Here is a 27,303-nt window from a genome sequence, read left to right on the forward strand (position 1 = left end):
GAAACGTTGGGGTGGTGAGACAGTGTTCTAGTGGATTGTGTGATTTAATCCCCGTCTAAAACTGGCGACTTATGACCATTACATTCAAGCCATAGGTCATAGGTTCGAATTCCAAGGAACTCATAAACTGAGAAAATGTTTTTCTTGAAGGCACTTTTGTGTCCACATATGCATAAATATGTAACATATATTGTATATAAAGTCCTAAAGGTGAACAGGGAAAGGACAAGGAAATCTAGACAAAAATACAGCTTACCCACAGCAGGAGCATCGTATTCTTCCCCTAGCAAGATTTCTGGGGCGGAGTACGCCAGAGAACCACAGCTGGTCATCAACATGGTCCCGGGCTTAAAGTGATTACTGAAGCCGAAATCTGTTAACTTCACAGTCCCTTGCTGCCGGAAGAAGACCACGTTCTCAGGCTTCAGATCTCTGTGCACGACATGGAGACGGTGGCAGTAGGAGATCGCTTGGACGATCTGGGCATAATGCACTTTGGCTATGTCTTCGGCCACCCCGCCTTCGTGACGCAAGATGTAATCGAACATGTCGCCTCCGTCGCCCAGCTCCAAGATGAGGTAGAGCTTGGTTTGCGTATCGATAACTTCGTAAAGTCGCACCACGTTGGGATGCTGGACCAGTTTCATGCAGCGGACTTCCTGTAGCAGGTGACCGGTCGCCATTTCGTCGAGCTTGGTCTTGTCGATGACTTTGACCGCTACTAGTTGGCCTGTGAAGACGTGACGGGCGAGTTTGACCACGGCAAAATGTCCTTTGCCCAGCGTGCGGTCCAGGTCGTATAAGCCGGCAATCTTGCCCTCGTAACCACTTTTGGTGGCAGCCATTTTGGATCGAGGAGTGGAGGTACAGTTGCAGGGCTGGGCTTTGTTACCACAGGGAGATGATGGGAACTGGTGCTTTAGTGAAACATCACCTGCAGAAACACAAAGCAGAGGAAACAGTGAGGAAAAAGCAGACCCTTGACCCTTCTGTATGTTATAATGCCGCTCTCACTTTCGGTCAAATGTAAAAGCTTTTCTTTTGGCATAGGGCTGTTAAACCATCTCAAGAACCTTTTATTGTAAAAGTGTTCTTTGTGTTAAAAACGACAGTGCTACATTTAGATCTGAACACCACTTGACTTTCACATACCCCGCACAGTGCTATTGAAGAGAGGTTGGTGTGTGTGTGTGAAAGGTATAAGCCGTCTAACAGGTTTAATGTATTGATTTTGAGATCGCTTAAAAGACAGATATTTTAGGACCATGAATTCCATGAATCTTTCAAACAACCACGTTAGCTAATTTTTTGCTATATAGCAGTTCCTAAGCAACTAGATACTATTACTAACAAATTCAAAACATCCTGTTACCTAACAAAGTAATATTCATCTATTATCAAATTCAAATCTGAAGGGAGTGACAATGCATGTGTGAACATGAATGGCTCAAGTCTAGTCTATTACAATACTAGCTGAACATAAATAACCAAAGCATGCTCAAAAGGCCCATTTATATTCACAGGAAGTGACATTAATGTTGATGACATCACTTTTTTTCATAATATTAAACATGAATGTGCACGCCGTAATTTTAGGGATGAATGAGAATTAAAAAATATAAAGAATTTAAAAAAGATACACTAAACTCAAACAAGAATGAATGATAAAGAAATGGAGCAAGGAAACAAGAGTTCTTAGTTTTGTTTTCCATTTTTTTATATTATGAATTAGCGTTTGTATATTTTGTTTTCTAGTTAATATTTGTTACATTTTTAACAATTCTCTGATGTCTTGTTTTATTACGTATTCGGTTATTCAGGCTAATAATTGTTTATCTCAATCAAGAGAAATGCATTTAGCAAAGGTAGTTCAGTAACTATAGTCATCTTGGAGGGAACCTTGGCAAGTATTAAAAACGAAAAGAAAGAGAAGGATAAGTGGAAAGAGTAAAGTGCATTTTGGGACTTCAAAGGAGTCGGGTGACGGGGCGTAGCACAAATGGTGTGGATCAATACGTGTAATGGGATATCATTATAAGTGTGTGTGGTGCTATGGGAGAAGCTGAATATTTAATGACCAATGCGAGGTTGAACAGAACACTAATGCCATAATGCCAAGTCTAAGACACTCACACACATATGGCTGACACACAAATACACACATTAAATGGACTCGGAGATGTTCTTGTCTGTTGAAATCAACGCTGCTAATTATGACCTGCCCTTTGTCTGATGGGTTGATTTGTGACCGACTGGAACACACACGCACATCATACACGCACGCAACACAGAGATCTAATGGTATTGTTCATGCATACCATATTTAGCCAACAATGCATTCAGGAAACACACCTTTAAAGGTCCAGTGTGTAATTCTGTGGAGGACATATTGACAGGAATGCAATTTATTATACATAACTATGTCTTCAGAGGTGTATAAAGACCTTACGTAATGAAGCCTTGTGTTGTTATTACCTTCAAATGAGCTAATTCTATCAACATACACGGCGGGTCGCCTTACAAGTTTCTACAATATCCCTAAACGGAAAAAACTGCTCTACAGAACGTATTTCGTAAATACGTTATCTCCTTCGGCAAAGACGCGAAAACATGACAACATCTTAGTTCTGTGTCAGCCACCGTAGTGCTTTGAAAGGGAGGGGTGGAATGAACTGGTTGTTGCAATTCGCTTCCTCTCTGCTAGATGCCGCTAAACTTCATTCACTGGTCCTTTCAATAATATTTTTGCTCTGAAAGACACGCGAATGTTATCATTGGATCATTTTAGTTTTTTGACGACCTACCCCTTTAACAGTGGTAGAAACTTACACTGCTACTGTTTGACTTGAAACTGGCACTTTGATATTTCAAAGCCTTTTGTGAATGTATTTATTTAGTGGTGAGCCAGAGAGAGAGAGAGAGAGAAAGCCAGTTGAGGAAAGATAAACAGAGTACAAGGACATAACAAACACCGGGTGGCCTTCATTTTGAGGAAGGATAGGGCTGCCCACCCTTCCATGTTCATCATTCACATGGCAGGGACACAAAACTCGCCCGGGTATTTCCTACTGGTAGCAGGGAGCACGCACCGTGCTTCCTCCAGATAGCCTTCAGACAGACCCCAGCATCCGCTGTTCGGATTGACTTTCGCCGTTACACAAGGCTCACGGATGCAGACGCATGCAGACGGCGCATTTCCCCCAAACCTTTTCCTTCTCTTCCTGCATACGAAGAACTCGCTCGTCGAGGCGACTGGAAACCAGCAGGCTCAGCGTTTCTGAACAGCAAAACCACGAGAAAATGTCCGCTGGCTGAACGAGAGATGCCGGGGTCTTTTGTCACCAGACAGAGGCAGAAAAACAGCCCCCCCCCGACTCATTTGTACACAGATACACGCAAACTCATTCGCAGGGCTGTCAGAAAGCTTGACAGGAGGTACTGGGGGGAGAGGTGTTAAAAGGATGAGTCATACCCCTCTGGTTTAAAGGAGGGTGGGCTGATTGACGAGTGGAGATGTGAAAGAGATGGGGTTTAGGCAGGACGGAGTGGGGTTTCCTTTAAATATGATCTCATTGCCCCGTGTTCCATCATGCAACATTCATGGTGGTGAAGTCAGCGTGGTGCAGTGGGAGCTTGCGTGTCTACTGTTCAGAGTACATTAACGTGTACACACACACACACACATATACATATGCCAACATAACTCAAATAACCACATAAGAGTTCACGTACAAATCTTCATGTCCCACTGTATATGACTTTGAGAAATATCTTAGCGGTTTTGTGTCCATAAAATGGAACCAATGGGGGCCAATGTTGTTTTAGTTACCAACATTCTTCAAAATATCTTATTTTGTGTTCAGCAGACATAAGTAAGTCATACAGGTTTGGAATGACATCAGTAGTAAATAATTCAAAAAAATTCAATGTTGGGTGAACTATCCTTTATCTGTCCAAAACAGCCAATGAGAAGATATTTTTATGTTTCGAAAAAAAGCTCAATTTGCACCAATGAAATTTCACAGTGGGAGGGGCTACCGAGCATAACACCACAGACACACAAAACAAGCCACAAAAACTGTCTGGTCGCTTGATGTGGTCCAGACTCTGGTTTTCTGTTTCTATTGTATTTGCACTCTTTGTCACTGTAGCATGATCTCGCTCCTCTGGTTCTGAGGAACCCCTCAGGCCCGCCTTGTGATGGGTTGATGTGTCTCACAATACTACTGCGATATCGCATTGACCTTACTCGTGAGCACACACACACATACACCAACACTGTGAAACGACAACAAACTTGGTAGTTTGCCAGCATACACATATGCTCACACACTTGCACTGTATGCAAACACAATGCTGAGTCTAGGACTTTGGGTGCATGCTATATACATTATGCACTTAGGCAGTGATGCAGAGGTTTTCTCCGTACTTCACTGCATCTATTTAAGCAAAACATCTCGGATGACTTTTCAAAGCACTCTCTGATCAGCTTTCATTTTCAGTTTTGAAGTCCCTTATGGGCATGACAAATATTTTAAATTGGCATCTTAGCTGAATACAATTAAAGGGTGCAGATGTTTCAAAACCATGCCACCATTGTACTGCCATGTGCCACTGCCATAAAATGCTCCTGGAATTCCCCAGGGCCGTAGCTATATAGGGTGGAAGATAGGGTAACATCCATACTGTGTTTGTGTGGAGGAGAGGAAAGAAACAAGATGCAGGCCAGCATCTACCCAGCGATCGTCTGCGAGTTACATCGCAACATGACTTACCATTTAAACACTTCATTCTAACAAATTGCTAAAAGGAAACAGATTTATCAGTCGATCAAAACAGCCATCATGATAAACCTGCTGGTAAAAACAATGCACAATGTTATGGTTTCCAGTACAAATAGCACTACAGTATGAATCATCATGTTACTATTAAAACCATTACAAAAAGACATTTCCACTAATCCCACCAATATAACCCAAATACACTACCAGACCTACCGAGAACATAATAGTTTCCATTAAAACCAACATATTCATACTATAACAATGTATACCCCGTTTAAGTTTTTGTAATGGTTTCTGTCTAGTGCAGAAACACTAACTGTGCACTTCCATCCCCGTCGGTCACTTCGACAACACGAACTTCGGCTGCGCAGTCCTGACTTCGCAGCCAATTTCAATGACGCACGTCACTGACACAATCTGCGCTGCCAACATGCGTGCGATCATACAAACAAATAAACACACAAAACGCATCGTTCTCTATAATAAACTTACCATCTGTAGTGATATGCAGCGATTCGCGCGTCTATTTGCGTTAAAGCGTCCGCTGTAGATGTCTGCTCTGCGTCTGTTTCTTTCAATAGGCGTAATAAAACATTCGCTTCCAACTATATGCAAAACGTCAGATTTGTTTGTTTATTATGGGGCTTGTCTATAAACAAATGATGCCCGCTGTCCGACACGGACGAGGCATGTAGCGGTGCGCGCGTCGCAGCTCTTTTGCTCCAGTGTGCGCGTCGCTCCGCAGTGCTTGCGCGCTCACTTCAGCTCAAGCGATCGAGCGCTCTCTCCCTCCTCTGACGTCAATGCATTCCAGCTTCCCCGGAGTTGGGTGAAGAGAGACAGAGCTGAGGCGAGGCTGAGCCACATGAAGATGTTTCTGAAGTCTGAGGGACAGTCTTGTGAAACCCGAAGGGAGTGAATGGAAAAACTGCCCTGACATTGACGTTTCACTCATTTTGCGTGCGGTTTAATTGATGTCAAATTATATATGCAAATCAGATGGATGAGTTATTTAACTTGAGCAACTTAAACATTCCAGCAGTGCTGTCATCATGAGTATTCAGGATACCGGCGAAGGAAATGCGTTGAGTTTTTGTATGTTACGTAAATGTATAATAAACAAACGTTACAGCATTTATTGCATGTCCTTCATTATAAATATGCATGACCCCAAATAAAAGCAATTGCATTTTAAAAAGCATGGCTGACACAACCAATAGTTAGAGGTTTATTAATAATCGTTTTTAGAAAGTTTTTTTTTATATTTTTAAAGGGGGGGACTTCTGTTATTATTTATGCCCGTAAAGACTATGAGGGTTAATAGTGACGGATGTGCAAGTCAGAACAGGACATTCTTAACATGCCAGAAGTCCACAGGAAGGAATTATCAAGACTCTGGCCACACAATTCCCCTGCACGGTGTTACTTAGAGACATCCTAAATCAAAACACAAAAACCAAGGAGACTGTGATGTCATCAAAATACACCACCATCGCCAAATCGGAAATGGCTTTGTCACAAAGGGTTTGTGTGCCTTTCTCTCGTTTCCGGTCTCTATAATTAAACAATTCAACAATCACACAATGACTAACCCAAATTGCACAGCATACCAGCTTTATAAAATAAGTAAGATAGCATTGTCTCTTTATATTCGGAAAGCCAAGACCAAGCCTTGGTCAAACCACATCTGTTTGAATTCACATCATTCATGGGTGGTTTTATTAGGAACAGGTTTGGCCGTTGATCAACTTTGAGCTTCTTTGCAAAAATATACGCATTTCATCTGAGTTAGTCAACATGGACACACAATGTAACTATTTAGAGGAGCGAACGACAGACTCTCCCGATGGGAAACAAATGACGTCCGCACATGTCAGAGAACGCACACGTTACTATGGGAACCGATGCCGTAACTTGTCGGCTCCAACTATGCAGGTTGCAAAGCCCACTGGATCACTAACCCGTCAATCTACAAATGAATTCATCCTCATTCGTGTGCTTACAAACGATTAAAGGTCACAATTAAAGGTCAATTGATGCACTGATGCAGTTGTGGTAAAGAAACACACCTCACAGCACCTGGGCGACCTTTGTGCATTGAGATATACTGTTACACTTTTGTCATGCATGATCTTGGATTTATATTACATGCCTGTTCAAACAATGACAATGTCCTTTGTGTGCTTTCTCTTCACATTTCATAACTAGTAAAACAATTCAACTTTCACCAAGTCTTTTCACAGCATGCACCTGACTATAAGTTTTGAAAAAGCTGCTACTGACCTCAACATATTGATTAAAGGCCAAAACAAGCAACCGTGTATGGTAATATCGCCACCTTGTGGCCTTTTCTATTAAAACAACCATAGAGCATTGAATGGACCCCAATTGAAACAATTTTTGTTGAAGTAACGTCCCCTTGTGGTGTATGGAATACATTTTTTGCCTAAAACATCATTTGAAAGAGCAGAAATTAAATCTTTTACATCTCGATTACAAAATTAAAGAGCAACCCAAACTCAGTTCAATATTAGTTCACGTTTATCTGTTTTTTACGCAATTTTATTTTATTCAGAGCAATACAAAGAACCCATAATAACTCATAATGTAATGTAGCGGACAAGGATTAATATACAAATATTGAATTAAAACTCTCTGTGTTCGAAACAAATAAATCAATCTGACTTGACTGTATAGTTATATTACTTATAATGTTGTAGTAAAACGTAAAGTGGTAAAGTGTTGCACATTTTATTGGTGAAATAAAGAGTTATGTATGTTGTAAAACAGCTTTTTATCAAATAATTAGACTGTTTTTACTAGCTAAGTGTGTCCCATCAGGTAAGAAGTACTTTACTCGTATACTGCACCGTAACTTAAATAACCGCATTAACTCATATACTGCACCGTACCTTTAATAGCTAATGTCTATAATTTATGCACACTTGCACTATTCTTTAGTCTTAATAATGATCTCTTCATAGCCACCTGTACATTAATGTTCATAGTATACAGCCATCTGTATATATTGTTCATTGTACATACCTACTGTCATATTTTCATAGAACATACCTACTGTAAAATATTTCCATAGACCATGCTCACTGTATAATATTTTCCTAATATTGTATTCTGTATTTATTCACTGTATATGCTAATTGCACTTCTGGTTAGACCTAAACTACATTTCGTTACACTGTACTTGTATATGTGTAATGACAATAAAGTTGAATCTAATCTAATCTATTTACACGCTCACTTGGGATATTCACGCCCACTAGAGCACTTGTGACCAAACAGGAAATACGTCATTAAAGTGGTCAAGTGGCCGAGTGCAAAGACCGCAAGTAGGGGTATTCGAACGCAGCCGTTATATCTTAGCTGTCACTTCGGGGGCGGGGCTTGAGGTTCAGTGTAGGCGTTACGCTCTGACGTTGATCCGGAAGTATATTCGAATAAACTTTCTAAGCGTCTATGCATGGAAGATTGACACTTTTAATCACGGTTATTCGATAAGTAACAGAAATGACCTTGTTGGGACAAACCCTGCGTTTGGGTTTTTCGCGGCTGCCGTCTATCTGCTGGATGTGCAGGAGATATTCATCTGCTCAAGTAAGCATTCGCGTTAAATATTACATAACAGTACTTATTACCTTATAAATAGACTGAAGTCATTCAGCACCAGGACTTACGCTATAGATTACTTAATTAATCTATAGTTAATTTTCCCCAGCGAGAAATGGATGTAGCATAATCGACACATGCAATAAAAACAATGAAACTTATTGTTATTTATTTGCACTCTTACCTGTCACCATCGAGTCATGTGATTTATTGTTCGTCTAGACTGGAGCCTTGGAGCGAGTCATTGCGGCGTTTCGCGTGGTCACTGGAGATGAAGGCGTCTCTGTGGGTTTAACGGTGAGAGAACAGCACGGGAGGGACGAATCTGTGCATAGGTGAGGGCCTTACCTGCCTCTTAAAGGAACAGTTCGCCCAAAACATTGCATTCCCCTACCGTGTACTTATGTGTACAAACATGCGTGGTTTAGCATCCTCGTTATCTACCAAGTGTTCCGTTAATGGATTGAATGGTTATATTAGGATGTTTTTATTGCTTTCAATAAAAACTATATTGTTCTCTCTGGGGGTACTCTACGAGTAATTCTATTGGTTGAATGTTATTTCGCTTGGTGGAATAAAACCCTACATAAAGGATTTTTTTATAACAGGTTTAATGGTAAACTATTGATGGTTTGAAAGCGTATAAGTGGATAGGATAATGCAATGTAAGTCGCTTTGGATAAAAGCCTAAATGTAAATGTAAGCGTACCCTGCTGAAACAAACATAGAAAACCAAGAGAAACCATCACAGAAATTCTAATGGTTTCCGTTAAAATACAATACAAATACTTTTAAAACTTCTTTAATGGTTTCTATTGTTTTTTCAGCAGGGTACAAAAAGGCAATGCTAATGTTCTGTGGTGGTTTCTGTAATGTTTTTACTGGTTTTAAAGGGATTTTCTATTGGTTTTAATGGAAACTGTAATGGTTCTACTGGTATGTGATGGATTCTATTGGTAGGATGTTGGTAGGACATGAACTCTGTTGAAAAAACAATAGAAACCATTACAGAGAAGGTTTCCATTAAAATACCGTCATGAACTATTATCTTTAACATTAAAACAACACAATTCCCATTACAACATTAAATCCATGAAATATCAATGTTTACAGCGATCGTATTTTTTTCCATTATATTTATGGTGTTTTTCAGATGTCGACCGCCAGATGTGGTGGTTTTTCCCCGATCCGTGGAGGAGGTCAGTGCTCTCGCCAAAATCTGTCACCACCATCGATTACCCATCATCCCCTTTGGCACTGGAACGGGCTTGGAGGGAGGAGTCGGTGCTTTGAAGGTTGGTCAAGTCTTTTTTGAACGGAATTCCTTACCCCATGCATGAAAATACAAATGGGCCAGTTCACTTGTAACCGGACTGTGTATGTGTTAGGGTGGTGTGTGTTTCAGCCTGAGGAAGATGGACCAGGTGCTTGATCTTCACCAGGAGGACTTTGATGTATCCGTGGAGCCAGGGGTGACACGCAAAGCCTTGAATGCATATCTGCGTGACACTGGTCTCTGGTTCCCTGTCGGTCAGTCCAATATATTTATGAATACTCTGAAGCTGTTTAATTGATGTTCAACGGGATACTGACATCTCTACAGATCCAGGTGCAGACGCGTCTCTGTGTGGCATGGCTGCAACAAGTGCGTCTGGCACCAACGCGGTCCGTTACGGTACAATGCGTGAAAATGTGATGAACCTGGAGGTGGTGCTGGCAGATGGGACTGTCCTGCACACAGCTGGAAAGGGGCGTCGTCCAAGGTATCATCCAATGCCCAATAAAACCTTCTCTTGTCTAATAAACACCTTCAACAAAAAAGTTTTATCAATGCTCTTTCAGAAAGACTTCAGCTGGTTATAACTTAACAAACCTATTTGTGGGATCAGAGGGAACTTTGGGTATTATAACTAAAGCCACGCTACGGCTGTACGGAATGCCGGAGAGTATGGTGTCAGCTGTTTGCTCTTTTCCATCCATCCAGTCGGCGGTGGACAGCACCGTACAGATCTTGCAGGCTGGAGTGCCCATTGCCCGTATAGGTGAGCGATACTGAACGTGAACATTATGGGACTTTAGACTTCTAGAGGCTTTAGATACGTCTAGTAACATTTCGATTTATGCAGTTTCACAACTATGCAGACTACTGTACTGGCATTCCCTTAAAATCTAACTCATAACCTTGATGTAGCAGTAACAATTATTCTTAAAATCTTGGACTGTGGCACCAGTCTACCCCCACATGCATACTCTGTGGTCTGTCTCAGCTGTGCGTTCTACGCTAACCTAAAGGATTATTAGGAACACCATACTAATACTGTGTTTGACCCCCTTTCGCTTTCAGAACTGTCTTAATTCTACGTGGCATCGATTCAACAAGGTGCTGAAAGAATTCTTTAGAAATGTTGGCCCATATTGATAGGATAGGATCTTGCAGTTGATGGAGATTTGTGGGATGCACATCCAAGGCACGAAGCTCCCGTTCCACCACATCCCAAATATGCTCTATTGGGTTTAGATCTGGTGACTGTCAGAAACAATGCTCAGGTAGGCCGTGGAATTTTAAACAATGCCAAATTGGCACTAAGGGGCCTAAAAGTGTGCCAAGAAAACATCCCCCACACCATTACACCACCACCACCAGCCTGCACAGTGGTAACAAGGGATGATGGATCCATGTTCTCCTTCTATTTACGCCAAATTCTGACTCTACCATCTGAATGTCTCAACAGAAATCGAGACTCATCAGACCAGGCAACATTTTTCCAGTCTTCAACGGTCCAATTTTTGTGAGCTTGTGCAAATTGTAGCCTCTTTTTCCTATTTGTAGTGGAGATGAGTGGTACCCGGTGGGGTCTTCTGCTGTTGTAGCCCATCCGCCTCAAGGTTGTTCGTGTTGTGGCTTCACAAATGCTTTGCTGGATACCTCGGTTGTAACGAGTGGATATTTCAGTCAAAATTGCTCTTCTATCAGCTTGAATCAGTCGGCTCATTCTCCTCTGACCTCTAGTTAAATTCATCAACAAGGGATTTTCGCCCACAGGACTGCCTCATACTGGATGTTTTTCCCTTTTCACACCATTCTTTGTAAACCCTAGAAATGGTTGTGCGTGAAAAACCCAGTAACTGAGCAGATTGTGAAATACTCAGACCAGCCTGTCTGGCACCAACAACCATGCCACACTCAAAATTGCTTAAATCACCTTTCTTTCCCATTCTGACATTCAGTTTGGAGTTCAGGAGATTGTTTTGACCCAGACCACACCCCTAAATGCATTGAAGCAACTGCCATGTGATTGGTTGATTAGATAATTGCATTAATGAGAAATTGAACAGGTGTTCCTAATAATGCTTTAGGTGAGTGTAGTTCCGAACTGTTCGAATATATATTTATTGCAGCATCTCGCAAAAAGCATAAACATTTATTCAAAAGCCAACGCAGCCCATATGCCTAGTGAAGTCTGAGCACATTAAGGGGTTTAATGAATTGCTTAGTTCTCAAAACAACAAAGTGTTTCTTCCTATTGCAGTTCACTGAGGGAATATATACCACCAGCTGCTCCATCTAATTTGGGAGTAATCAGGCATGACTGGTCTCTAGATCTTTAAATCGAGACTGCAGTGAGGCAGGGCTTTCTTTTCAGAAATGCTTTCAATCTAAATCATTGCCGGTGCGTTTCATCATAGAGTTTTTGGACGACGTGATGATAAACGCCTGCAATCGCTTCAACAACCTGTCCTACGCTGTAGCACCCACTCTCTTCCTGGAGTTCCACGGAAGTTCAAAGAGCATGGAGGAGCAGGTGTCCATCACTGGTATATGTGGATAACCCAAATTACAATTTATTACAAAATGAAAACAGTTTCTTTCTGTTATGGTTTGGCAGCTGAAGGATCATGTGAATGTTAACAAAGAAGTGAATCTTGCTTTTTGTTCAGAGGAGATCACGCGGGAAAACGGGGGCTCTGACTTCACTTGGGCAGAGGATGAGGAGACCCGTGGGCGACTGTGGAAGGCCCGTCATGACGCGTGGTACGCCGCCCAGGCCCTGAGGCCAGGTTGCAAGGTCAGAACGTTCACTGCCCATATGATTCTGACTCAGATTAAGGCTGTTTATCCGCTATAATAGACTTGGGACCAGTTCAACACTATGACCTTTTTATTATAACTCTGCAGTGTTTGTACTTTGAAGGAGTCTTTGTTTTCTTTTTTCACTTTTGGGTCGTCATATGATCTTGATCTTCCCACAATAGTTGCAGTAATATTACTATTTACTGTTTTTTTTATGTTATCTGCTATTCTGAGGAGGTGCTAAACAGTGTTTCATTGTATTCTGAACACAGGCCTAAAGTCTGGTTTATTCTGTACTGTACAGATTTGGTAAAAATGTATCTAGCAATTATTTTAAGTTTTTCTGAGTTTGATATTTGTAGGTATGTTTTAGTGAAATAAACTTGTGATACCATTTCTCGCAAATTCCAAATGAAATGTTGGTTTTAACTGGAATGTATTTGCAGAATATTGAAACAAACCGGTCAAAATAATAGAAAAGGATGCAATGTTTGCGGATCTTGAATACTGAAAAGTTCATATTCCTGTATTTTAGGATCAGTTCAAAAATAAATAAAAATCGCTGGTGTCCATCTCCATATTTCGTGATTTTTGTGTTTTGCCATAAATAATTATTGATAGTCACCCTTGGTTTTGCAAATATCTAACCAAAAAAAGTCTTAAAAAGTGCTTGTCAACTTTGACAACACGGTATGTAATAATTGAAAAAGTACAGTGTTTTTCAAATTCCTGAAAAACTGTGAATTTGGACATACAAGGTTTTAGAAAGACGTCAACTATATGATGGAATAACAGCTTTCACATGGCTATTGAAAACGACTTTGTCATGCCTGAGGTTTTTTCTATTGACATTCAACAGATACTTGACTGGAATGGCCACACATAGAAATGATGTTAAACAGAAATAGTCTCATTTGTTCTACGGCTGTATATTAAAAATAAGAAGCATATGCAAACCTTTTAAAATACATTTTAAGACATAAGACACTCATCATTGTATAAATGTGTTTTCTTTTCTTTTAAAGGCTTACTCTACAGACGTGTGTGTGCCTATTTCTCGCTTACCTCAGATTATAGTTGAATCAAAAGAAGATCTTATCCGTAACGGTCTTACAGGTACTTTGTTTTGATCGCCTTGGGTGTGTTGGAACTCTTTAGTTGTTAAGTGTTGATTTGTGAAACGTTTGTGTTTTCCTCTGTAAGGTCCGATTGCAGGACATGTGGGTGATGGGAACTTCCACTGTCTAATGGTCCTGGATCCCAACGACCCAGATGAGGTGCAAAGGGTTCATGCCTTCACAGAGAGACTGGCCAGGTACTTTAAATCCCATTCCTGGTATCAGTATTGCTTTGTCTTTGTTTTCAGCGATCTTATGAGGCTGGCAAAAGTGGCTGCAATACACCAGGTTGCTTGCTGCCACAGGATTGGGAATTTTAACAATTGGTTTCATTCATTTTAAAAAATAGTGATGTGGTGAGGGCCTGGCCATTTATATACAGCGAGAACAACCTTCATCAATAACACAAAGCAGGGGGTGTTGGATTCCTGTAGCACAAGGGAACCCCTGAGACCAGTCGTCATCATTCTGTAGGAGAATACGGGGGTGGAAAAACCTAAGAATCCATCTAAGTAAAGAAACCGAATATACGACCCAACATTGTCAATTCCGGTGTTTCCAAATAGTCTAAGGACCTCATACTAGACAAGCACTTTGTTTTCTACTGTGTTATTTCGTATTAAACCATTGGCTGGAGTTGGATATATCAAAGGGCTTTTGCTTGGGGTTGCTACTTTACTTCGGTGGTTTTGGGTGTAATGGATTAATAAGTAACTAATTACTGTTATTAAATTACTTTTCCCTCGTGAAAAAAGTAAAGGAAGCAATTACTTATTATTTCTAGGTCATTTAAGTATAGTTACTTACCAGAGGTGCACCGATATATCGTCCAGTAATCTAAATATCAATATTTTGACGTTTAATATTAATACTCATTATAAGGTGTTAAATGTAATAACATGCTGAAAGTTAAAGTAGTTCACCTTCAAAATGAAAATTCCGTCATCATTTACACACCCTCTTGTCATTTCAAACAGGTTTGACTTTCTTTCTTCCGCAGGCCCAAAATAAGATATTTTGAAGAATGTTGATGACAGCCCCCCATTCACTTGCATTGGATATAAGTGAATGGGGGGCTGTGCTGGTCTGTTACATTTTTCGAAATATCTTCTTTTGTGTTCTACAGAAGATAGTCATACAGGTTTGAAATGACAAGAGGGCGAGTAAATGATGACAGAATTTTCATTTTGAAGGTGAACTACTTAAAGAAATATTAATTTAATCTTTAGATCTATCTGTATCGGCGGAGTAATTTAGTGCATCTAATGTTACTCATGATATACTTGCATTACATATCGTCGTTGTCCTTCTGAAACCTTGAATGTCCAAAATGACATTTTTTCAGGAAACCGAGAAAACGCTACACTTACGGGTGACTAATAATAATGATTTATTAAAAAGGACAGCAGCGATATTCACATTCAACTTTTCTGTATAAAACTATATTGATATAAATGTAGGCAAGTTTGCATTACAAATAAGTCAGACGTGCTCAAATAAATACTTGTTAAGTTTTTCTTTTAACTTGTATAAACATGTGTAATGTTTATATCTCACAGGTAACATTATTGTAAGCGAACGAGTTTAGAGTTTCATTTTTTTGCCCATGTGATCAAGGTTGATATTTTTAGAAGTAATGAGTAATGCAATTACATTTCAGACAGTGTAATTGGTGAGTCATTGTAATGAAATGTTGACTGAAATTAGTAATTCGTTCTTATGTTTTTGTAACTCGCACAATACTGGTATCGGGGTTGGACATTCTTATTCTTGAGAGCGTTTGATTGGACAAAGAATTTCACAGGTTGAAATGTGTATACCTGATATTTATATAACGCTGGGATTTGAGCAGACAGCCTCGTGGGTAACAGCCCAGATTTTTAACCTTGAAGCAACATCACTCCCTCTATGCCAGTAACCAATAAATGTAATGAATTTATTTGATTGTTCATCCATTTCCTTTCTGCACGGTCAAATCTAAGAAGCTGATTAATGAGATAAATGCTTTACCTCTATAAACCCAAGAGAACAATACATTGTCTGAGAACAGCAGGGCCATATGTAAAGGGCGTTTCTAAATAGATTTTTACATTTGCATTTTTTTGTGATAAATGTGCGTTCAAAGGCTCTCGGAGGTGTGTTTTAATGACTTCTCTTTCTCTCAGGAGGGCATTAGAAATGGATGGAACTTGCACTGGAGAACATGGAGTGGGTCTAGGGAAGCAAGACCTGCTCAGGGAAGAAGTCGGACCCCTAGCTATAGAGGTCATGCAGGGTCTCAAGGCCACCTTGGACCCCAAGAACCTCATGAATCCTGGGAAGGTGATATAATGGAACACAAAAGGCAAGCAGAACAAAGCATAAACTCTGCACTACACTTTCTGCCCAGCAGAGGACAGAAGAATGCAGGTTTTTATTACAGCAAAGATTTAGGAGATTGAATCTTTAAGCTAGCAACTTTATAAGGATAAGGAACTGTGATATAATAACTCGGCACATGGACAAATGTTTATTTTTCTTTTCTTCAGTATTGAATGCTTATTTTCTAAAACAATGATTCTGTTTTAGGTTTCATCCTAATGCCGTTTACCCCTTTATCTGTTTCTTAAAGGTTAATAATGTTTTCCTTTAACATCTAGTTTCTAAATCAATTTTAATACCTCACTCCATTTTCAAATGTAAATTTATGTTAAATCATTGTGCCTTTTGTTAAGTCTGGTCACTGTACCTTCTAAATGTATGTGAACATATTTATATGTGCTGCTGACAAACAAAATCTTGATAAGCTTAATGTATTTCAGAAAAAGGAATATACACATTCAGTAAATCTGTTCTTGTTCTTTTGAAACAGCTTGTAAATTCATCTTTTACAAAAATTGTAAATATAAATAAACGAATGTTAATGGTGATGTTAATGAAGGCCAATCATTGTTTTTGCAGTGGACCGATGAATAAAATCAAGAAACATCTGGACTCATTTCATCTTGTTTTAATTATATGTATGATCATTGTCATTATTACTCGCCCCACAGATTGCACATCAAAACCATCAGACAATTATTTTGTAGCTCCTAAAAACAGCCGTCCATTCATGTCCTCTGATAAAAAAAAGATTTCAAAAAACTTGAAAATATAAAATAAAACGAGTTACGCAGCCCGTGCTGCACCGCAAAGTAATACACTATCCAACTCCATCCTGTTTTTTGATTTATTTGATTTGTTTTACACACTTTTGTGAAATTATCCACTATTTTGAGGATGTTGTTTATATGCCCTCATTTACAGGCACGAAGCAGAAGAAAACCCTTCAGAATCGCTATATTTCTATCCCACACAAAAATGAATAGGTTGTCAAAACGTCGTCTTGCGGTTATTTTCTACCTTTTTCTACATTTCATTCCGTTCTCGTTTGTTTTGACTTTTTACAATTTCAGCAACATTATTTTCTAACAGTGATTGCTGTTTATACAGTAGACAGAGAGGCATCCTGAAGATTAAATATGTTTCTTGTGAGGTCTCCCACAGGTTTTCAAAAATAAAAAGTAAATGTAGATTATACAAATGATCTGGTAATAGATTCAACAGAAGTGTATCTTGGCTTTTTATGTACAGTAGTGAAGCAACATTACCTTACCGCACCGTAAGCTGGTTGGTCACATACAGAAAACATGAGAAACATGGGAAGAGTGACAGAAGCTTTTGGAATCGCACACACATACACGCACACCGAATACATACTCAAGGCATTACAGGGAAATTGTCTGAATATTATGGTCGGCATTTCATAATAACTGTCCAAAAAGTGCGGATGATGAAACAACTAGCTTTCAGCTTATCATCTGAATCCAATGGGGAAGATGTCTACTGTGACTTGTAAACATTTGAAAGACAAACCTTGGGTATACGTCTCTCCTTTTTTTTTTAAACATAAACCCCCAACCCCCACATACTGTCTTCAACCTCCTTTGGCGTTAACTGGAAACACAATTTACACATTTCCCATCTGTTGACACACAATCACACACAGAAAAAGTAAATCTACATCCACCGGCTGTCCAACACATCACCAAAGAGTGAACCATCACGCTGAATGCACACACAAAACCTCAAGTCCCGCCCTCTGCCAAACCCACAGTTCCTCATTGGACGTTTCGAAGCTCAAGCGACGCCCCCAGCATCTAAGAACTGAGAGGACAGTTATGGCCTCTTTATTGGTCACAAAGCGTGACCCATGTCCTACTTGTTATGCCGCCTGTGCCCCGCCCATGTTTATGCCCCGCCCCCTCTCCCCGCCTCTTCTAAATAAAAACATGTACGCAAAGAGAGCGGTCGGAGCAGAAATGCAGACAGAACACGCACGTCTACGAGAACACGGGGTATGTAGGGTGCAAGAAGCCAGACATCTGGTGTTGGCATGGGCCCCGTTAATGGTTAAGCAGTCTCTAGCACAGCAGGTAGGAGTTTCTGGCGGGTGGCGAATGACAGTGTTGGCTGGATGAACTCTTCTGTTTGGTTCAGTTTCAGGATGACACGTTTCCGCTTCCTGGTCTGATCGAATTGGTAGGTGGATTGTTGTTATTTGGTTATTTTTGTGTCAGGATTTCCAGGTTTAGGTCCATAAAGTGCCCTAAAACAGACAAGAGAAGTTTTCACAATGAGAAACTATCAGCAACAGATGTTTTTACACTTGGTTTTAAGAGTGGGTCATGAGACCATCTTGGCTTTTTATTTTCACACGTGTGCATTTCTAGATCTCGGCCGTTACAGGTTAAAAAACTAAGAATGAGGAGCATAAAGCAATAAGCTGCAGTCAAAAACAAATTCAAGCATCGTCCTTCAGATTAATGTGAAAATGGACTTCTGTTCAAAATGAAGCAATTAATTAAAACCAAATTATAATATTGAAGGGGTCCAGTTCCAAAACAGTGTGATGGTGTGAACTACAACAAAATAGAATTTACAATAAAGGCTTTCAAGTCTATAAAAAGTGTGAATGTTGAGAAAACGTAAATTTGTTTTTCTTTTTGTTTTATTTAAACTGGTCTACGGGAGTCAACGGGGGGCAAAATCTGTCTGGTTTCAAGCGTTTTCCAAATAACCTTCTCTGCGTTCATCAAAACAAAGAAATGTATACAGATTCGGAACAACTCGTAAATTGTAATGTATGATGGTTATTAATTGATTTATTATTAATACAAAATATGATGGATGTAAAACATTGTGTGTTTACCTTTTCTCAGTGGTAGCAGAAGTAGATGACGGTCAGTCTGAGGGATGTTCGGGGCAGGAGCGATTAATCTCAAACCAGGAGTCTATACAGCTAACGAAAAGAAGATACAAATCTTTTTATTTCATTGTCTGTTGTCTCTCGAAACGACGAACCTCTATATAACAAAATGTAAAAACATATTATCGCATGACATGTGAAATTAATTTCTAACATTATTTTTCTGAAAGAAAAAGCAAATCACAACATATGTACTCATTTAGTAATCTGGGGCAGCATTCTAGGCCAATCAGATTTCACGGTAGGTGGAGCTATCCCAAGCGACAGAAGCTAGTCGACTGACAAAACGTCTTGTTGCTGGTCACGGCTGCAGCTTGTTTAGACAAACATTCAGAATTACATGGAAGAGATGACGCCTTTTCACGTTACGCCTGGTTAGAACACAATGCATAACCAAGACGTGAGAAATCCGTTTGATCGTGCTTCAACATCTTAAATGTCAGAATATAAAGCCAGTTATTCAATTGAAAGTGTCTGTGTTATAACTGAAATATCAATTATAGTTACACAACAACATAATTTTATACATTCATGATTCACCCTCATCAGTTTCTTTCTTCTGCAGAACACAAAAGAAGAAATGATGAAGAATGTTGGTAACCAAACAACACCGGTCCCCATTGACTTCCACCATTAACACAAGACCCCTGCAACATTTCTCTAAATATCTTCTGTTGTGTTCACCGGAAGAAAGTCATACACAGGTTTCGAATGACATAAGGGTGAATGATGACAATGTTGTTTGGGTGAACTATCCCTCATTATCATTATCTCTGGCATATTAAAAGCGTTATTTGGTTAATTTTGTTTGCTCAACGTGAACATATTTTAACATTCCACAAACAATTGATTTGATGGTGCTTACCTTTTGTGATAAATACAGAGGCACGGCAGTCTAGCAATGGTGTCGCCTTGTTGTAGTTCCTCAAGACATATAACACACTCTCCCGCATCTCTTGACAATACATCATCTACAATAAACACACACACATACATTTTCAGACTCACAGCGACCGCAAAACATATTCAGCTTCATGCAGCATCACGCATATGTAACTTACTGCTGTCAATCATTTCACAATTTCATTAAATGCATGATGTGATGATATGCTGAATGATTCATCAGATGAATTGCATACGCTGAAATCAAATTCCCAAAACAAATCAAATATATTATATTAATGAATTGAATAGACAATACAAACAGTGGTTTTAGAAGTCAATATATTGTTTGTTTTATTTACAAATCATTAAATATAACCCCATCCCAGACCTACAGTATCCTTTTTTTTCTCAGTTTTCGATCGTTTTAAAATAAAATGTATGGCCCTTGCTGTTCGACACGGCTACTTTATTTGCATGCCTACATATACTGTATAGTATGTTTCAAACTGAACTAGTAATGCAGTCTCTCATTCATTGCATATTCAAAGCCTATATTTGCTTGTCACAAGACATTTGTCTGTAATATTCATATGTACATCTGCAATACCGACATATCAAAACTTATTTCTGTTGAGATGCTCGCCATTGCAGATTTAAAGGGATAGTTCACCCAATCATTTTAATTATTTAATCATTGACCTCACCTCATGTCATTCCAAACCTATGACTTTCTTTCTTCTGCAGGACACTAAAGTAGATATTTTTAAGAACGCTCGTAAACATATAACATCGGCCCTCATTGACTTCCAGTGTATGGACACTATGGTTACGGATTATCCTTGTGTTCCACAGAAACAGATAAGTCATACAGGTTTTTGAAGGACGTGAAGGTGAAAGAATGATGACAGATTTTTTTTGAGGGGGTGAATTATCCCTTTAAAATGGACGTCTTGTTTGCCTGCAGGGGGCAGAAAAGCGAGTGAATGATGCAAATGCAGTTCTTTCTCCTTTTCTCACCCACCATATAAGACACTTAGTCAATTAAAATGAAAAGTGGTTTAGATAGCTAGAAGTTAAAGATGGTTACTCGTACTGCTGTGTTTGTTAAAGTAGACAGTCGAGGTGGAGGTGTGAACTCAACAGCTTAAGGGCAACAACTAGCACGATCAGACTTGCATGCAAATACCAGCCAAATGACTCAAACGCACACACACATACACACACAGATCTTAGAAGCTATATAAGCGAGAATGCGTTTTCCACCATAAAAACGGTTGAGCATTGCATTAGCAGTACAAAAGGTCATGGGTTTGATCCCTACATACACGCATACGGATAAAAAAAAACATGTATTGAATGCACAAGATGCTTCGGATAAAAGCAAATACATGAAGTCAAAATGTAAATGACCGTACCCCAACCTCTTCTTTTACACAAACCAATTAGATTTTAAGCATAATGTGATATGGTCCATTAATGACCCAACAGTCCACTGCAAATTTCAGTTTATTCAGTGTATTATTTTAATAAAATAAAGTAAATGTACAATTGATTGAAAATTGAATAATACACATATAAAATACATTTAGAACCAAAGCCAAACACACAAACTAACGGCCTCTCTAACTCTACACATATTTAAGTTTCCTGTAAAAGCATTCAGAGGAAATGTGCCAGAAAGTGAACAGGCTCACATCCTCTTCTGTAATGTGCACAGCTTCCCCTGGAAACACCTGTACATTACTGTGTGTTTGTGTGTGTAAAGGTGAGCAGTGGGGTACAGACTGACAGAAGGTTAGAGAATCGTGAAAGGATAAAAGAGTTTGTGCGAACGCAGGATATTGATTGAGGGTTAACCCATTTTCCCAGAATGCTTCGAGATACGTGTCAACAGAAGTGCAATAACACCTAAAAGATGTGTCATAAAAAAATTTTGTGCTATTTTCTCTTTCTGTCATTTTGTACAAGAGACTCATACCGGGGTTATTATCATTTAGTATGTATTATTAATAAAATGTAATGTATTTATATTTAGGTATCGATATTATTATTTAAAGAGTTAATTGAAGAGTTAAACATTTTCTTTATTATGTTTTATTGTAAAATCAATCAAACGGCAGAGGAGTTGTTTTGATTAAGAAATAATAACAAAAAATAAATATTTTAGATAAAAAAAACAGAGCTATATTTTATATATTTATTTTATATTATAGGCCTACTGTATATCAGAGAAGTGTATGTAAACATGTTTATATATGTTTTTATGTTATTTTATGTTTGTGTATCAATTATTATTAATATAATTAATAATATTAAATTTAGATGATTTGATTTATATTGCATTTCTGTCAATGGACCTGACACAATAGACCTTAAAAGTAAATGTTGTCACCAGGTTTAGCCTTGCGAATTAAGGAGAAACTTTTGAAACTTTCTACATACCCGTTTTATTTTGAACAAAAATAGCAGCTTGCGTCTTTAAATTTTGTCAAATTCACAGCAGCTGCAGCGCTTGCGGGGAATAAAATGTACTATAAATGCCTTCGTTGATACATTTAGCAGGAAATTGTAACTAACATCAATCTGGCAACCCAGCGGATTTGTAATTCGACAGAGAGAAGCATTTGTAATTCGGCAAAACCAAGTTTGCATGGTGCACCGCTTGTTTACGTGGAGGGCGAAGACAAAGGAAGAGATAGATTGCAGTTTTAAGAGAATGTGATTGAGGGAAAGAGAACGACATGGGGTGAAAAGCAAGAAGAGAGAGGAAGGGCACAATGAACTGAGAACAGACGGCAAACATATGCTTCAAATACAAATCAGCTTAGCTGAGCCGACACAAACAGGCCCCCTTATTCAACCCCCTCGAAAATATCCTTGCGCCGCTGCGATTTTCCAGACACCGGCCCCGGCAAACATCCCTGGACAACAACGGGGACGTTGCCCATACCGCACTTGAGCCTGTTATCCTCTTATGGCCTGTGACTTCAACAGCTAAGAGGAGTTATGCTGGTTTACAGAAAATGGACAGGTGTGTTTGTGTCTGTGTGATAAGTTAGGCCTTTCGGGGGTGACTAGTGTGACTGGATAAGATCCACTCGATCCACATACAAGTTTGTCAGGGTCTTTTCAGTACAGCACTAGAAATGGTAACATTATTACTCAGATAGCAGTTTTGTGCATGTGTGTGTATATCGTCCTCTGATATGGCCCATTCGAGCTGACCAGTGTATCTGTTCCAAGCCAGGACTATGCATGATGATATTTTAATACCTGCTGTTATATTTAGCTCTCAGATAGGGAGGGGGTGGATACGAGAGAGAAACAGGAGATAGAATATCCAGAATAACACTTCTGCTACACATTATTTTTTCATTGCCTGAGGGAAACCATTTGATTCAAGAAGAGCTAGATATATGTTCATATTTTACATATAAATACCTAATATTGAAAATAACAAAAGCTTAATACATTTATTTGTATAACTTTCTACACTATAAACTGTTTTACTGCAGCATATTTATGGCTAATGTGTATCCATAAGTACACTACAAAGTGAACAGGCAAACTTATGCATCTTACACACAGCCCCTTGTGGAGAAAATCACATTTGTAATGTTGTTTATATTACGTTTATGAAATGTTTTAACGTGTTTTAAGACAAACCGCAAGGTTTTTGCCCTTTGTTGCCGTTTACCAAAGGGGGTTAAAAACGGCCCGTTTTCTGTCACACACTTTGTTACCAGTCACATCACACTTGACAAGAGTGGATCAGGAAGTCCAAGCTGATGTGACTAAGTGGGGGCGGAGACTGATTAGCATATTCATGTTTATGGATACTGTATACTAAGGCATGGGTGTTGTTACATCCAACTTATTTAAAACAAAAAGATATTTTCAGTATAACTTATAAATAAAAATCACACCTATGTTGATAAAACAATTTCATTTTTTAAAAGTTGTTTCGCTTATGCGGTTTAACATGTTTAACAGGGAAAATCACAAATAATTTTTTGCTCATCGACGGTACTCAAAAATAAACAGATATTCGTACACACTTATACATTTCGGTATTATTACTCTACCACAAAAAGAACAAGGTACTGGCATAACACTATGATCAAAACAAGTTTAACATAACACCGTGTCTACACCGGACACGGCGCGCGGCATCCAGTGTGACCAAAATTTGTTTATAATGATTATAATGGGTTCGAATGCGTTTTATTGTCTTTAGTCCGGTGTAGACACGGTGTAACCGTTACTAAAAATGAGTCAACCAAAACTTCAGTGTACATTTGATCGTTTGTGATAGATTTGAAGTTCCAGACGTAGTCATCCATCATCGCTTCATCCCACCTTCCCTCTGCTACAGAAGTTTCTAGAATTTTCTGACAGTGACAATTGGAAAATTATTTTGTAAATGTGTGAAAATGTGTAGTTTTTGTTCATTTGCAATAAACCGATATATCATAATTAATGATATTAGATCAAAATTTACTTGCGCTAAATATACGCTAAAACATCGCTTTTTGTACACATTCTCTTTTTGTCACCACAGGTTAATCACCCCCTTCCTATCCCTACTGTTGTATTACCATCTTTTCTAAATGTATATGTTTGTTTGTTAGTGTCAGGTTGCCTGAATCAATACAAACTGGGTGGATAAGAGTCCAACAGAAGGGGACGGCTGGTGGGCACAAACCGGAGCGTGAAAAGGACAGAGCAGAGTTTACATACTGCTTTCCCACACTGAGCAGATCTGCTGACGTGTGAAAGTCACTATTCTCAGCTCACAATGGGACAAATGCATTGTGGGAAATAAGATTAGATGCAGTGTGTTCTGGTGTTTCAGCTGGATCACATACTTGAAGAGGAAACAAGAGTGAAAATAAATAAAACACAGATATACTGATATAAAATGACGTATAATATGACATAGGATGTTGGCCATCCTTTTGTTTATTCTCATTATCCTTTTGATTTGCTTTTAGCCTGCACAATTCTAATTTATAGGTATGTGTGTGTCACCGCGGGTCACCTTTAACTCGAGCAGAATTCGACAGCTGTCTTTCAGTCAGGTATCTGTCAGTAAGCCATAAGCACTAGACCTCTATCCACCACACAGCTGTCACATGCAGACTTATGCTTAACACAATTGACATGTATGCTGTCTTCCCGTAAAACTCCACACAACTTAAAATGAGTTTTTAATGTTCAAAAGCTTGTTGTTGTGCATTTACAGTGCATTATCCCTCTTTTTATATTGGTACTAAGTAAATAAACGGACATGACATATTGATTTAGGTTAAAATGATTCGATTATGTGTGAAGCGAAGGACTGCGCAAACCATTAAGCTGTTACTAGCGAAGTAGAATACTGGTTGTCAGGACAAACGTCGAAATATACAAATTAGCAGTCAAATATTCATACATTTTGCTTTGCCATCCTATACATTCTCCGGCACAATATCACATTAACTGTAATAAAACGGGTGGGGCATGTGAAGGCGTGGCTTACCGTTGTAGGAGAGGCGTGGCTTGCTCAGACACATAATGAAGTGAACCTCCATCTCATTGGATGCCACTGATTTGGAGCATACAGGACACTTAAATCCTGCAGAGAAAAAGAAAACTGTCAGAGCCCACTCACACGCATCATAAACAGTGATGTCTGCCACAATCCTTTGCATCATAATGCGTTCCTATTGTTAATACACTCGTTCCAAACGCGGAAATGTGTTTATTTCGACTCGCATTATACTGAACATCATTCTGCATTCTTTTTAATACCAATAAACTCACTTTTGAATAAAAATAATTCACATTCACAAGCGATAAGAAAACGTCATCATCAGCATGGCTATATACAGCAGAAACCAGTTTGGGGATCTTGGAGACTTCAGGAGGCGCAGGTGTGGTTGGGAAAAGTTACACAAGGCCTTGCACAGCAGAGAAGTAACCCTAACAAATGATCTCCTGGGTGGATACGACCGATTTCGCTTTCCAGAAAGTTTCGAAACAAGCATCGATATTTAAAAGGGAGCTGTTTTTCGCAATCGACCGGAGGGTATATTTCCAGACACTATAAACATATGGAAAAAAACCTGTCTCCGTCCAGACAAGCTTTGTGCCTGTGATGCGGAACCTTGGTTTGGAGGGGATTGTAAAATCTAATTAACAGCGTTTCCGAAGCAGATTTACACAGCTTTGGTGCTTGATAATAATTGTTTAGGGTGAAGGCAGGTGGTTTGCCCTGTGGGAGCCGCCTCAAACGTAAGTTACATAAGCTTGTTAATGAACAACAAAGTCTTGAAAACAATTCAACGAAAGCAAAGGAGTCAAACATGTCATTAGTTATTCATCCTCATGACTTTCCTAACCTTGTAATATGTGGGTAGTTGACAAACATACTGTATGTGTCCCATGGTGTGACAAAGCAAAGATTTAGAAATATGTTATTTTATACGATTCATACTCATTAATATATAATAACAGGGATTTATCTTGATTATTAGTTTTTTTATTTTATTTTTATTAACTTTGTAAATAGTTTATATATGTAAATATATACAACATTTGTACACTAACAAAAATGTTATAAAAGTTGTTTCTATGACTGGTTATATACTGATTTTGAAAATAGAATCGGTGACAGAAAGTGGGTTTATCCATTCTAATGGACCAAGGAATCCACATCAGGTAAAAGAGAAAGAAAGAGATAAAGAATAATAGACCAACAGATTATAAAATGCAAAGTCACCAAAACAGACAAAATAAATCAAGGTACAAAGACAGTCCCATCTGTCAATATATCCCGGGTTCGATACTCTCCGCCCCATTTTTTGCAGTGTGCTGCATTCACTTAGCTCACCCCCCAACCTCTACAACACCCCAGGAACCCATGATGATGCCTGACCCACTTTTCCCTAGGCTGCTATTTTGAGGCTTTCCTCTGGGACAGATGGAAAAAAAGAGAGAGAGGGCGAGAAAAGGAAAGAGGACCGAAGTGGAAAATGAAGGTGTAGAAATCTCTGACAGGGATGTCCTGTCTTTTAAGAGGTGTGATTCACCGAAACCAAGCTATAGTAAAGAGGGCCGATAGGGTTCCATCTGTCAGCACGCAGTACTAGAGTCACACATGCGAGAGAGGCCAACTGTCTCCATTACCACGAGTATCACATGGGACCAAAATATCAACACAAGCTTACCACAGCAACAAACAGACTGGAGATGTGTATGCCAACCTGTCCACAAAGACAATGAGATAATCTGATCAGGTCTAAACGTATTTGTAAAATCTGCTGACCTCATCTCAGTAGTTAAGCATCATCTTCTCGCAAGAACTAATGTATTTCATAAAGTTTTTGTTTTACATGCCTCAAGGTCATACATACCTCAAGGTCATGGGTTTGATTCCTTTAAACTAATAAAACGAATGCCATGTAAGATGCTCTGGGAAGAAATTTATCTAAATGGCCAATTTGAGAAACATTTGACATACATTTTTACTCTTTATTGTACACGTTAATA

General features: G+C 39.1%; 3 protein-coding genes across 5 annotated transcripts in view; 1 reads left to right on the top strand and 2 right to left on the bottom strand.

Moving 5' to 3' along the window:
- snrkb (SNF related kinase b) overlaps positions 1-8,715 on the bottom strand; it is an 18,062-nt gene extending 9,347 nt beyond the window's left edge. Inside the window, exons 1-2 of one of the 2 annotated variants that reach the window (XM_079450335.1) lie at positions 8,593-8,715; positions 257-934 (exon numbers count right to left, since the gene is read on the bottom strand). In XM_079450335.1, coding sequence (XP_079306461.1) covers positions 257-934; positions 8,593-8,602 — 688 coding nt within the window. In that variant the 5' untranslated portion in view covers positions 8,603-8,715. Of the gene's footprint in view, positions 1-256; positions 935-5,276; positions 5,543-8,592 lie in introns of those variants that run through there. The other variant, XM_079450336.1, reaches the window with a different exon arrangement.
- On the top strand, positions 8,124-16,573 carry ldhd (lactate dehydrogenase D). The gene is made up of 11 exons (XM_079450339.1): positions 8,124-8,396; positions 8,631-8,743; positions 9,562-9,703; positions 9,797-9,938; positions 10,012-10,171; positions 10,251-10,450; positions 12,096-12,224; positions 12,348-12,475; positions 13,506-13,596; positions 13,684-13,795; positions 15,764-16,573. Exons 1-11 carry the CDS (start codon positions 8,310-8,312, stop codon positions 15,927-15,929), a joined length of 1,470 nt encoding a protein of 489 aa, XP_079306465.1. The 5' UTR covers positions 8,124-8,309; the 3' UTR covers positions 15,930-16,573.
- znrf1 (zinc and ring finger 1) overlaps positions 16,572-27,303 on the bottom strand; it is a 23,258-nt gene continuing 12,526 nt past the window's right edge. For both annotated transcript variants that reach the window (XM_079450341.1, XM_079450342.1), the window contains exons 3-6: positions 25,292-25,387; positions 19,751-19,856; positions 18,829-18,918; positions 16,572-18,225 (exon numbers count right to left, since the gene is read on the bottom strand). In XM_079450341.1, coding sequence (XP_079306467.1) covers positions 18,861-18,918; positions 19,751-19,856; positions 25,292-25,387 — 260 coding nt within the window. In that variant the 3' untranslated portion in view covers positions 16,572-18,225; positions 18,829-18,860. The remainder of the gene's footprint in view (positions 18,226-18,828; positions 18,919-19,750; positions 19,857-25,291; positions 25,388-27,303) is intronic.

The sequence above is a fragment of the Barbatula barbatula genome (genome assembly GCF_947034865.1).
Source record: "Barbatula barbatula genome assembly, chromosome: 25".
In the NCBI taxonomy this organism is placed as follows: domain Eukaryota; kingdom Metazoa; phylum Chordata; class Actinopteri; order Cypriniformes; family Nemacheilidae; genus Barbatula; species Barbatula barbatula.